General features: G+C 40.4%; 1 protein-coding gene across 1 annotated transcript; it reads left to right on the top strand.

The window, feature by feature from the left end:
- The first annotated feature begins 43 nt into the window (after positions 1-43).
- HSPA14 (heat shock protein family A (Hsp70) member 14) lies at positions 44-14,105 on the top strand. Its single transcript, XM_069956164.1, has 14 exons — positions 44-170; positions 1,300-1,380; positions 1,576-1,658; positions 2,495-2,543; positions 2,626-2,731; positions 2,807-2,897; positions 4,135-4,239; positions 5,412-5,573; positions 7,192-7,347; positions 7,743-7,845; positions 11,121-11,336; positions 11,754-11,927; positions 12,607-12,677; positions 13,322-14,105. The coding sequence occupies exons 1-14, from the start codon at positions 114-116 to the stop codon at positions 13,398-13,400; spliced, it is 1,533 nt and encodes a 510-aa protein (XP_069812265.1). The 5' UTR covers positions 44-113; the 3' UTR covers positions 13,401-14,105.
- The last annotated feature ends 206 nt before the right edge of the window (positions 14,106-14,311 follow it).

The raw sequence follows: 14,311 nt of genomic DNA, 5'->3' as shown, positions 1-14,311 counted from the left end.
TATCGCTCTGTGATTGGCTGGCCGGACACTCTGTGGTCGGATGTGTAATGTCCCTCTCGCCTTCCTAAGCCCGCATTGGCCGGGAGGGATTGTGTGTAGTGCCAGACACCGGCATGGCGGCGATCGGTGTACACTTGGGCTGCACGTGTGCCTGTGTGGCCGTGTATAAGGTAAGGGGGTGATGGAGACTACACGGAGCGTATTGTTCTGAGGGAGGTCACTAAACTATAGGACGGATCTAGGGATACAAGTGTATGAATAAAGAGGTGGTGACTGTAACACAGGAGCCATTTATATGAATCAGCCCTTCTCCCAGCCATTGTGTGCAGCACCAGTGCTCGTCCTATCAGCAGGTACTCACCCCTGTATGTATCATGTCTCCCCTCTAAGAAATATTGTGTAGAACACTTCCCAGCCTGTAGCTGACTGAGGCAAAACTACCACTGCCACCATGGCCAGAAAACGTGTGCTTGTTGGGAGCTGTAGCTGGAGAGGCGCCCACAGGCTGGGAAACACTGGTATATAGCTTGCATTTGCCCGGGCCTGGCTCATATTGCCCAAAACAACAGCAGACATGACATGTCTCTAAATGACAGGTCACCTGCAATGTCATAGGTGGGGATCCAGAAGAAGAGACCACCACTGATACGTAAAGGGGCTGTGGCACCAGTGGATTCAGTCCTATTTGTAGGAGTATGCTTGGTCTGCTTCATGATATGTATTATTTAAAAGCCTGTATATAGTATAGTATGCCCTGCTTTTGCATCCTGCAAGTAAATACCACTGCGGTATACATCAGAATACCCATTTAATGGCATCTTGATAAATGCAGGTGATGGTGCCCTGTGGTCAGGGTGTTAAAATAATGTTATATCTTCTATCAGGCAGAATATTGGATACTGGAAAACATTCTGCTAAAGGCAATAACATACATGTAAATGAAGGCCCCAAGAGCAGTAATCACAATGAGGAACATCATAGTCTGCTACTCTCTGGCAGCAGATGGTTGATAACTGGAAACAATATACTTTGTCAAACTGTCCTGAAAGTGTCTTACAAATCAATGGGGAATAGTCTTCAAGAGCCTGGCACCTTTTACATTAGGTATAATGGATTTCCATAGCTTGGAAACTATAGTATTAAATATTACTTACTGGCGATCATCAGTCACATGGAGATGTAGTACTACAGTGTAATGAACTATACGTCCTTATAATCGGCAACCAGGGCTATTTACAAGCTGCAGAATTTAGGCTTTGGGAATATATATATTTGACATATAGCTTTATTGTCTTCCAGGATGGCCGTGCTGATGTGGTGGCCAATGATGCAGGCGACAGAGTTACCCCTGCAGTTGTGGGGTATATGGAGAATGAAGTGGTAAGGTTTCGCCTGTGATTTATTTCATTCTTAGTGGAGATTTATTAGGGTAGCCTTACTGTAGGAATCTCAGCCTAGCTTTCATATTACCAGGGCTAGGGGCAACAAAGAACATCACTACTGTAAGATTGATTGATACCTCTCTCCCATAGTTTTATATATTTTACTTGATTATGGTTTTTCTATTTTTTACAGATTGTTGGCCTAGCAGCAAAACAGAGTAGAGTTAGAAATGCAACAAATACTGTGGTGAAGGTAAAACAGATCCTGGGCAGGAGGTGAGAAAGCTGTTGGCATTGCTCCTTGTGATCCTTATGCTTGCCCATTTTTTCCTCCCATCAATAACTGACTGGTCAGTTGTTGCCTAATTATGTAATGACAGATGATATTGTAATGAGAGAATCCATGTTACTCACATGGAGAATACACTACTTACAATTAAGGGTATGTTCACACCTTCTTCAGTGTGAACATACCCTAAGATCACTAGAGTTAGCTCTGCACACATGTAGCTGACCTCTTCCAGCATTCATTACCTGTCGTTATACCTTTTTAAAACTTATAAACAGTAGATGTGATATAAAGCAAGTTTTGCAATTTATATTATTTCTTATTTTTTTTTGCTATCATGGAAAACACTTCATGTGTTCTGAAAACAAAAAAATAATGAATGTCAATTGCAAAACTTGCTTTATATCACCTCTACTGTTTTGAAAGTTATAACGACAGTGACACTTTAAAGTCTGCAGAATTTTGAATGCAGCTCTTGACTATAATACAGACTCAGATAGGATCAATAACAGATAAGCAATCTGTTTCCAACTTTCAATTTTAAAATGTAATTGTCATTTAATGTATTTTTATTTTAGAAAATATAAGAATTTTTATCCTTTAATAAAATAAAAATGATTATTTTTGGTAGATATTTAAAATTGTATTGTAAAGTACACTTAGCCAATATAATGAAAGGCTAGGTCAAAAAGTCAATGAGTGTCCACTGTGTAAAATCCTTATCTAGTTATATCAACAGTACAATTGCAAGTTTAAAAGGGATAAAAAAATTCTAGAATTGCTTTTTCTCACATATATACCTGACATTTTTGTATCGTAACAGCTCTACTGACCCTATTGCCCAGAAACACATCTCTGAAAGCAAGTGTTCAGTAAGTAGATACCTGTCACCCTTCTGATAACAGAACATCCATAAAAGAATACTATTTGTACTTTTATATTTTACAATTCCAGGTGGTTGAAAAGGGAGGAAAACTGAGATATGAAATTGACAATGGGGACATTGTGAAACTTGTGAGTCCAGAGGATGTTGCTAAACTGGTCTTCAGTAAAATGAAAGGTACCCATACACAATTTTCACTCTGATGCCTCTTATAATCTCCATCACACTGACAACCTGTCTGTTGCTACTTAGAAACTGCTCAGTCTGCTCTGGGATCTGATGTCACTGATGTAGTTATCACCGTACCCTTTGATTTTGGAGAAAATCAGAAGAAAGCTCTTGGGTAAGAACAATTCCATTGTAAGCACAGTATAATAAAATGATTTGTGGACTATATCTTTCACCAGAAATCAAAGACTTCACACATGGCTCACAATAGTCCATTACCCTTTTTCTGCTCTGTAGTTCATTTGTTGAAGGTGCAGTTTGTACTTCTGAGCTGTTCCTCTTACTTTCATTGTGCCACCCGAACTGCCTTTTGTCCTCGACTATATACACAATTACTTTCTTTTCTTCATATTCTTAGTACTACTTTCTTGGCCACACACTTTCCAACAGTTAGAAAGCAACCACACTGAGTTAGGGGTGGCTACATGACAGCCTATTAGCATCCTGGGAGCAAAAAATTCAAAGTTACACTTTTAGAATTTCTATTAGTGTACGAAACATAGTCTGTATAGTATGATAGAACATTAATAAGGAACTGAGTCATGCATGGAACTGATGGAGACTGCCAATTGCTGGAACCGTCCCTAAGAAATCCTGTGGATAGTTAAAGTGACTCTGTACCCCACAATCTGACCCCCCCCCCCCCAAACTGCTTGCACCTTCGAATAGCTACTTTTAATTCAAGGTCTGTCCTGCGGTCCATTCGGCAGGTGGTGCAGTTATTGTGGTAAAAAACAACTTTTAAATTGGCAGCCCCGTGCCCTACGGAAGTGGCCTAGAGTGTGTATGCATTAGGCTGGCACACCCTCTCTGTCCCTCCTCTCCGCCCTCTTCATCATTAGGAATGCTCCAGGCAGATTGCCTCCTATTCCCCACCTGTGGCAGCCCGGCACATGGGCTGGATCGTTAAGCACCTGTGCAAATGGTCAGCATAGAGAAAATGTTCCAGTGGCATTTCTAATGATGAAGAGGGTCGGGAGGAGGGACGGAGGGATGCAAGTTAGGGCACAGATACTCCCGTAGGGCATGGGGCTGCCAGTTTAAAAGTAGTTTTTTAGCACAATAACTGCATCACCTGCTGAACGGACCGCAGGATAGATTTTGGATTAAAAGTTGCTATAAGGTGGTACAAGCGGCTATCTGAAGGTTCAATCGGTTTGGGGGGGGTCAGATTGTGGGTACAGAGTTGCTTTAAGTGTCTGTATTGGGAAACCCCATGACACATACACATTAGAATGCTTGTCCTTTAAGGATTAATATGAGGTTATATGTATAAACAGAAATATTAGCCGACATATTTTGTTGTATGTTATCAGCAGTGGACTACATGTATCCTTCTTTCTGTAATCCAGGGAAGCTGCAGCTGCTGCTGGATTTAACATATTGCGTATGGTTCATGAACCCTCTGCCGCTCTTTTGGCCTATGGAATTGGACAAGATTCACCCATGGGTAAAAGGTACTGCAAGGGTCTTCTTTTTATTCACATTTTAAGTAGCAGCTTCTTTGACTTGTTCCTATGTAGAACTCAATTTTCCCCAGTGTCTGCAGAGCACTATAAAATATAATGTATTATGGAAGCATACATTTATTATTACTTAGTCATGTTAGTATAGGGACCAGACTGTCATAGTGTTTCCTTGTTGTCCATTTTCAGCTGTAGCTAATGGTAAAGGTACCTGGGGTCCTTTCCCTTTTTGGCTATACCAGCAACAGGAGGCCCTTGACTTTCTTTAAAATACTAAGCAGAGCCCACATATGGTGTCTTAGCTGTAAACCCACAGATTTACAGTGTAGAACAAGTGGATGGGGTTTTCAAAACTCTAGCCGCGTAACCTAGAAAACGTATTCACTTTTATTGTGGATGTCATCTCTTGATTGTTTAGGGGTGAATCCACAGCAAAGTCCAGTGTAACACCTCAGATTAAGGCCTCATTCACACATTCAGTAGTTTTTCAGGATAAATATATATATCTCAAAACATTTGTCCATAGGGCATCCATTATTTATATTTTTTTGGACTTCTGCAAGTAAGGGGATACATATTTTACTGCAGATGTTACAGACAATTTCGTAATGGATCCATGAAATTACGGACACTTCCATAGATTTCTCTGGGTGAATCCATGCTGCAAATATGGTCCATACCAGGACATGTCCTATGCATTGCGGATACATAAAACTACAGACAGTGTAAATAGCCCAGTAGATATCAATGTGTTCGTAATTGTGATTCCGTAATTAAGGATAAATTTATGGAACGTGTGAATGAGGCCAAAGGTTGATGAAAGTGGAAACAATCATTTGGTAGCCAAAAATTATCAACAGACTATTGTTTTAGTCAACGAATGACTGTTATTGTGTTAAAAGAAGTTGACTGTGTTTTTTAAATTTTTGGATGGTAGTTGGACAAAAGATCATTCATTCAAGAACCAGCAACTTAATTTTCTTTAATGGGTATGGCCACCTTTTAAATGTGTGTAGACTGTACAATTCTGTACAGACGGTCTACCTAGGCCTTGATGCATGTTATCATATACCTCCTCAGGTTTTTTTTACTAGGTGATAATTAGTATAAGGCAAATCTTTGTGCTAGATTACTTTGTTTCACAGTCATTTCTTTATTTTCAGCAATGTTTTGGTATACAAACTGGGAGGCACATCCCTTTCAGTCACTATGATAGAAGTTAACAGCGGGATATATCAAGTCCTTGCAACAAAGACTTATGACAACATTGGGGGAGTATGTTTTACTGAGGCCTTAGCTCAGTATCTAGCATCTGAATTTCAGAGGTAAGTGGTGTTAATATTAATTAATATAAATCCCTCCTAATACATCCTGATTGGCTGTAAATGAAAAGTGTATTTTTAAAGTATATATTAAAAAAAAAAATCAAATTATTTCTCTTACACCAATATAAAACCAATGAAAACGAGAGATCATGGTGCAAAAAAATGACACCCCAACCAGCCCTGTAGGTGGAGAAATAAAATCGCTATGGCTCTTAGAAGACGCAGAGGAACAATTTCAATTTGACCCGAGCACCAATGACCTTCGATCATGAAGGGGTTAAACAGGTCAGGGCACAGGATAGGATCAGGAGTACAGTTTTATCACCATTAGGGATTACCTTTGCACTAATGCCCTTCCAGAGTTATTGATGATAACATGCCTTACAAAGCCAAAATTTCCTTGTGTAGCTAGAGAAGATCAGCTTCATTGACATCTGTTACTGCTGTGTGCTGTAAACTCCAGGCCGCAGTAAAAACTTAGAGTAACTATGCTGGGATGGGCGACCCTGGATTTGTACTGTGTGAGATTTCTGAGCAGTCTGTAGTTAGCGTCACTGCAGAGGGGCATCTCAGTATTCATGAGGAGGCGCTGCTACAGGAGCAGGAAGGTGGGCTTACTGGGGGCCTAGGGATAAAGGAAATCAGAAGAACATAATAAAGGTAACACTATGATCACAGCAATGTGCTCTGTTAACGTTTACAAATAGGATAACATGCCTAAAGGGAATCTGTCACCTAAATTTTCTGTTACTGATTATAGTCTGATACTAAAACTTGTTCTTTTTTTCAAATCCGTTTCCTGTTCCTAACAGCATTTAGTGATATGCTTTATAGCAAGACTTATGGGCATAGATGACAATAGACAGACTGTCCCCTTGCAATGAATGTGAAACATTATTGAGCGTGCTCTGTGACCTTTGAATAGGTCATTCCACAGGGAGCTGCTATTGTCTCCTCTATCTGCTGGTGTCACATGTCGCTGTAATGCTTTACAGGTCACTTTACAGCAGCCTCCTCTATCACCACATACACAACAGGAAATCTCAGCTTAGTTTTAGCCCCAGTGGTGAGAATGAAAACTGCAAGATTTAGAAATATGGAAAAGTAAAAGAAGATGTCGTCAAAATTCTAAAAAATAGAATACTAAATACTAAATAAATACTCTTATAGTCCCTGTAATTCCCAGCATGCAGTGCAGATAAAGGCTATGTTCACTCAATGTAAATATAAGTGCAAATAGTGCATTGTTGCAAAAAAAAGGCCGTTATTAATGTTTAGGTTTAATAATAACTGCCGTTGTTTTGCAACAATGGGCATTATTTGCACTTATTTTAACCTAGTGGGAACATAGCCAGATACTGTAGAGGTCAATAAAGAAATATATTGCAGACTGGCTGCATGAATTAATTTATAACAAGTATGGGTACTCTGTACATGAACATATAATTTGCACAGTTTGGCATCTTACACTGAATGCAGGTCCTGGCAGTCTGCTACCAGCTCTAGGTAACTTAGAGTTGTCGGCAAGGAGCTGTTGTCCTAGGAGATAATAGTAGAATTTTTAGGTGGAAATGTTAAAGGAATAAAATACAATGTTTTATAATGTTTTTCTGGATAGATCATTCAAGCAGGACATCAAAGGAAATGCTCGAGCAATGATGAAACTAATGAATAGTGCTGATGCTGCCAAGCATTCTTTGTCCACCTTGGGAAGTGCCAATTGCTTTGTGGATTCATTGTATGATGGCATTGATTTTGACTGCAATGTTTCTAGGTAAGTTGCTGTCTTTTTTGTGTGTTTTTTATTTTCTTTTATTTGCTTTTCTGTAGGATGGGGCTCTTGGCATTTTGGGTTTATTTATTTTATTTTTTTAATGGCTTGTATTTTTTTCTCTATATTAGTTATTGACAGGAGTAACCTATTGTGGTGTGCAGGAGTTGTGTTACCAGATACAGCCCACACACAGGTTCAGCGCTATGTTGACTGCAGCAAGAAGGGGAAAGAAGTGCTTAGCTGAGCACTTCTCCCCATTGTTCTAATGATTGGTTGGCATCTGAGCACCCAGACTCCGTTTAAAACTTTTGATTTGTCAAAAGTGTTTTTTCAGAGTGAATATGGGCTCTTTAATACTCTGGTTATCGTATTTATGTCTCTTTTCTCTCTTGCAGGGCTCGCTTTGATCTTATATGTTCTTCTCTGTTTAATCAGTGCATTGAGCCAATAAAGATCCTTCTGGAACAAGTTGGTGTTAAAGCAACGGATGTGAATCAGGTCTGCATTTAGTTGGTATTAGTTAGAGAACTAGGAGCTCATGTTCACCATTTTTGGCGGAACAGTTATCAGTCAGCTGAACCAAAGCCATCTTTACTGTTATAAGAACATGCTGTCTGTGTAGTGCTTCTACCTCAACACTAACACATTTTTTTTTGGGGGGGGGGGGGGGTGCAGATACAGGTTAGCCAATTCATATCATGCAAAACTAAATTTGTAGTCTGTGATTGTGTCCATGCCCATGTTTTTATATTGGTAAAAAAATCCAGCCTTTGATGCACAGGTTTCAGGAACATAGAAGGGCTGTCACAACTAGGAAAGTTTGCCACCGTTTGAATACACATAGAGAAGTGTATGCCAGTGACCAAAATTGCTTAACCCTTTGAGGACCAGGCCCAAAATGACCCAGTGGACCGCGCAAATTTTGATCTTAGTGTTTTCGTTTTTCCCTCCTCCCCTTCTAAGAGCTCCAGCACTCTCAGTTTTCTATCTACAAGCCATGTAAGTGCTTGTTTTTTACAGGAATAGTTGTACTGTGTAATGGCGTCATTCATTTTACCATAACATGTACGATGGAATTCCAAATATATTATATATGAAGATATAAATAGGTGAAATCGTAAAAAAGAATGCAATATGGTAATGTTTGGGGGGTTCCTGTGTCTACGTAATGCACTATATGGTAACAGCGACATGACACTATTATTCTATAGATCAGTCCGAACACAACCATATGCAGGTTACACAGATTCTCTAATGTTATATATATTTTTTTTATGAAATCCTTTTTTTTGCCAATTAAATATTAATAAAATGGGCTTATTGTGACGCTTATAACGGTTTTATTTTTTCACCTACGGGGCTGTATGTGGTGTCATTTTTTCCGCCATGATCTCTAGTTTTTATTAATACCATATTTGTGAAGATCGGACGTTTTGATCACTTTTTATTGATTTTTTTTAATATATAATGTAACATAAAATCGGTAATCTGCGCACTTTTTCCCCTCTTTTCGTGTACGCCGTTTACCGGTCACAATGACGCTTGTTATATTTTAATAGATCGGACAATTCCGCATGCTACGGTATATTATATGTTTATCTATTTATTCATTTTTATATGTTTTATTTATATAATGGGAAAGGGGGGTGATTTAGACTTTTATTGGGGGAGGGGCTTTGGGGTAGTGTGTTAGTGTTTTGAACTTTTTTTTTTTTACACTTTTGAAGTCCCTTTGGGGGACTTGTACATACAATACTTAGATTTCTACACTGATGAATGCTATGCCATAGGCATAGCATTGATCAGTGTTATCGGCGATCTGCTCATTGAGCCTGCCTGTGCAGGCTCAGTGTAGCAGATCGCCGATCGGACCGCACGGAGGCAGGTGAGAGACCTCCGGCAGTCCGTTTCAACGATCGGGACCCCCGCAGTCACACTGCGGGGGTCCCGATCGGTAAGTGACAGGGGACTCCCCCTGTCACTTACACTTAAACGCCGCGGTCGCGCCGTGATCGCGGCGTTTAAGGGGTTAATGACACGCGGCAGCGCGATCGCTGCAGCGTGTCATTGCCGGTGAGGTCCCCACCTGCTATGAAGCGCGCTCCGCTCCGGAGCACGCTTCATAGCGGGAGAAACACCCAGGACGTAAGGTTACGTCATGGGTCGTCTGGGGACAGACTTCCATGACGTAACCCTACGTCCAGGGTCGTCTAAGGGTTAAAGTGTCACTGTTTAAATTTTTTTTTGCAGAAATCAATAGTACAGGCGATTTTAAGAAACTTTGTAATTGGGTTTAGTAGCCCAAAAATGCATTTTTATCATGAAAAAGCAGTTTGAAGCTCTTCCCCCCCCCCCCTCCCCTGTCTTCATGGTTCTCTTATGGAGAGGGGAGGGGTTGTGGGAGATGAGGCACCAAAACAAGACAACAAAGAGTTAATTTACAGCTACATCACTGGGCTATCTCCTTTTGAAGTTAGCACTGACCTCTGAATAGGGGCTTTCACACAGCTCCCACTGTGTAATCCTTTGTTCTCTGCTGGTGACTAATCTTGCTCCTCCCCTCCTCCCTCCATAGGTTACACAGGGCTTGACTGATGTAAACAAGACGTGATTTCCTGATAATGAGCAGTGGATGAGAGAGAGGAGGGAGGGGGGACCTGGGGAAAGTCTTTTTGAAAGCAGATAGTGGCTTATATGCCTAATAAACCTAATTACAAAGTTTCTTCAAATTGCCTGGAAATATGACAGAATTGAATGTGTGCTAGAATTAAATGTCCTAATTTATCAAATTGTGTAATGTAGAAACTAGTATAAACTGCATATGGCAACCAGTGACTGCTCAGTTTTCATGATTGGTTGCTGTGGTCACTTTACTATTAAATAAATATGGCCCATAATGTACTACTGAGGCATAGTTATATCGTTAGCATGGTTAAAAAAAAGGCATGTCCATCAATTTCAACCAAGGGGGGGGGGGGGGGTGGAATACATGAAGTAGTATGGATCACTGGGTGCTAATTGGTTGATGCATTGGGTTTAAATTATTGTGTGTATTGAAGTGACATGTCACTTCTTTCGGTGGATAGCGGAATACGCCGGCCCATAGAATGGCATCTATGGAGCCGACGGAAAGGCGTGTGGCCATGCACACGGACATACTGCGGAATTCTGCAGAGTTTATCTGCGAGAATTCCGTAGTGTGAACCCACCCTTACACTGACTTTAGTCAGCAAAAAGTCCATTTAAGAAAATTTATTAGCAGTTAAAGTGATTGTCCACCCAAAACTGACTTGTCCCCTATCCACAACTTAGCGGTTATGAATCCAGTCGCGGGTGCCGCACATGACCCACGGCTTCCAATGGAGCCGCCGGAAAGAACAGAGTGCTGTAATAGGCTCTCTCGTGCTCCACTTATTCTCTATGGAGCTACCGGAGAGAGACACATATAGCATTCTGCTCTTTCCAGTGGCTCCCTAGGAATAAATAGAGCCCGGGTCACACGTTATTCCCGCAACTGTATTCATAACAAAGCAGTCGGACAATCTGGAGATTGCTTAGGATCATGGAGGTCAGATCCCTGCAATCTATTATTCGTCCTCTTTGCAGTGGATAGAGGACAAGTTAGTTTTGGGTGGACAACCTCTTTAAATATTACCCAAAGATGAATAAAACTCCACTCTAAATTGTTTCCGTCTAAGCATGTTCCATGAATTGTTTATTTTGATGCAGAGACCACCTTGGTTGTAACCACTAAATATTCTGCTGTATTGTAGGTAGTCCTATGTGGTGGATCAGCCCGTATACCCAAACTGCAGCAGTTAGTTCGGGATTTATTTCCTGATGTGGAGCTGCTCAGTAGCATACCACCAGATGAGGTGATTCCAATTGGAGCTGCTATAGAAGCTGGGATTCTGCTGGGCAAGGAAAATCCATCGATGGAATTAGACACCATTAGCATTGAGTGCTCTGCCAGCGACATACTGGTTAAGGTTTGTATTCCAGGAAATTAGGATAATGCTTCAAAGACCGATTTGGCCTGTGTATGATCGCCAGGTTTGGGGAGTTTAAAAAAAATAATGTAAATATGTTTAGATTTTATTAACTTCCAACCGTGCACGTTGTCAAACTGCAGCATGGTTCTCAACTTCCTGAGACCATTTTGGATATAATATATATCTATTAGTTGTAATGGAAACTGTGCCACAAGTGATTCATGAATCCTGATAAATTATGGATTTTAGGGTGCATTAAAAAACAGTGGGTAGCATGGACAGTGTATTTATCAAAGGATAATTACCAGTTATATTGAGAAAATGTACAGCTAGGTAAGGCATGGGTTATTGAGGCCATTCCCTGTGACCGCTGTACAGTAGTATTTACTGTCAATTTACTTTCTGTCTTTGCAGGAAGCTGATGAGTCAGGAGCTGAAAAGTTCTCTGTTTTACTGCCGTCGGGTACACCACTTCCTGCCCGTAGACAGCACTCACTACAAGCACCTGGAAACTTCACCTCTGTTTGCCTGGAACTGTATGAGTGTGTTAAAAAATCAAGTGCTGCAGAAAACTCTAAATTTGCACAAGTAAGATGAAAACTAGAATTCTCTTGACCATAAGATGTTTTGCTGTGCTCTAGGTACTAAACAGCTTAAGGTGGCATGTTGCAGATGAGATTTCGAAATTGGTCAATACTCAATCTTCTCCCCTATCAGTATTGTACATGTGGGTACTGCAGTTGGGGCAACATTGTGCACCTATTGGACATCAAGTAGGGGCATGGTTTTGTCCTTGTACCTGCACTCTTCATCTCTGAAGACTTGCTTACAAGATGTGGAACCGCTAAAAGTGAGCATGAGGGCCCTTGCACACTACGGAAATCACGCTGATAACCCGCCGCGGATTCCACAGCTTGCTCCCACTCACCGCCGCGTGCATCTCCGCCTGTGCCATAGACTCCATTCTATGCGGATTACCAGTTCATTCTTTGGACAGACAGCTGAATCCGCCGGCCATAGAATGGAGTCTGACACAGGCGGAAATGCATGTGAGCTCGGGTGAACAGCGGAATCTGCAGAGGGTGATCCACACGGATTCTGTATTGCGCACATACCCTTGGGGAGAAAAAGGCTTCAACCGTCTTCAACTCTCCCTAGTCAACCTTTCTAACTTGAGCCTTTTAATCAATGCTTACAGAACTTATATCCACCACATGTACTAGTACTGCATGGTAGATAACATGTCAACTTTTTTTCTTTGTCATAGATTGTACTTAAAGATCTACAGAAGAAAGATAATGGTGTTCATGACATAGTGACTGTACTTACAATGAAAAGGTAACTATCCTAAAATAAATTTGTAATGTTATCCTGAGTATGACTACAGGATAAGACTACACATGGTTTAAAGGGGTTATCCAAGTAATACAGCTGGTTTATTGCAAAAACAGCACCACCCTTGTCCCTCAGTTGTGTGTGGTATTATAATTCGGCTCTATTCACTTCAATGCTGTAAACTCCGCCCAAACTGAGGACAAACGTTGGTCAGTTTCTGAAAGAACACAAAATGGTTTGATATTTTTTGTTGTCTTTTATCCATTGTAGCAATAGGAGTTACAAAAGACACATCTTTTGGATTTTTGGCAAAGCTTGTCATATTGACAGTGGTCCTTTAGAAATGTAACCCAAAGTATCTGTCATCTGGCAGCAATAAAATGCTTTAATTCAAACATAGAGTGCCCTTCAGGAGTGGCCTTGTTTTTTCTTCTGTGTGAGTGATCTTTGGAATAGAGAGAGAAAAATTACATTGACCTGTAATGGTAGATAACGTCAAACGGCAAACTTGGAAGTTAGCTGGTCAACCTTTAGTAAGCCCGGGTGACCTTCAGTGGGGTTTTCACACTAATCACATTTGGTTGGCCTATCATCTTATGCATTTTTCATCTTTTCTTCATCAATCTTTTTTTGCTTTTAATCCTCAGAGATGGATCGTTACATGTTACTTGCACTGACAAAGACACTGGAAGATCAGAGATGATCACTGTTGAAGACTCCTCTTAATATTCTTGAACAAAAATCATTAGCTGCACTTCATATGAGACAAGGGACAAGATCAGACATTAAGAAAGTGGAGGCAAAGTTGTGTAGAGTCCAAACCTGAAAAGACACGAGTCTAAATTTCAGAATTTCCTTTTTATGGAGCTCTGTCGCTCTAGTTGCTTGTAAATTCATTGTCCACAACATTACTAAGGTAACTGTGATCAACAATGACTCCTGTTTTATGTTAATGAGAGACTATGGACCATCCAAAAGGATATAAAGTAGAATATCTTTTTTTGTCAGTATTCACAGCATTGTGTTAGTAAAGAGCAGACCTTGTCCGTATGCCTGTGTGTACTGCAGGAGAGCTTGTGCTCTGTATGACATTTCATGATGGATTGATCTTATTTTACGTGTTCCACAATAAATTGGTAGAGAGCATTTGACATGTAAGATTGTAGTAAGGAAGATTTTATCCAAAGTCTTGAACAAGTTGAGGAGTTGCTCAGAACCCCCAGTTAGCTCACTGCCTTAAGTTTATTGTAACCAACCTAGTCTCTTTGTAAACAGCTCCTCTACTTTTTTGCACTAGTTTTGCTATACCTACATGACTATGTAGGACACTTTCCATTTGGCTCTGTATATATATTTTGCTTTATTTTATTTTTACCTTTCCACCATTGTAAAGCAAACTGACAAATTAACATTATACATAATCTGTCTGGATATAGTGTTTCTTTCCTATGTAGCATAGCAGTATGCATCTGTTTCAGCCTGTAACAAGTACAATCTCTCCAGCCATACTCTCCAAATAAGCCTTTGGTTATATTCTGTACACTATAAACAGGAGTACACTAGATAGGGTCTAATACAATATACTGTATATACTCAGGTCCCTTTTGGAAGTGCTGATATTTACCAGTAGTGACTTG

This window comes from Dendropsophus ebraccatus, chromosome 1, assembly GCF_027789765.1.
Source record: "Dendropsophus ebraccatus isolate aDenEbr1 chromosome 1, aDenEbr1.pat, whole genome shotgun sequence".
Taxonomy (NCBI): Eukaryota; Metazoa; Chordata; class Amphibia; order Anura; family Hylidae; genus Dendropsophus; species Dendropsophus ebraccatus.
Note: the sequence above shows the minus strand (reverse complement) of the source record. Positions and strands in the feature narration are given on the sequence as shown.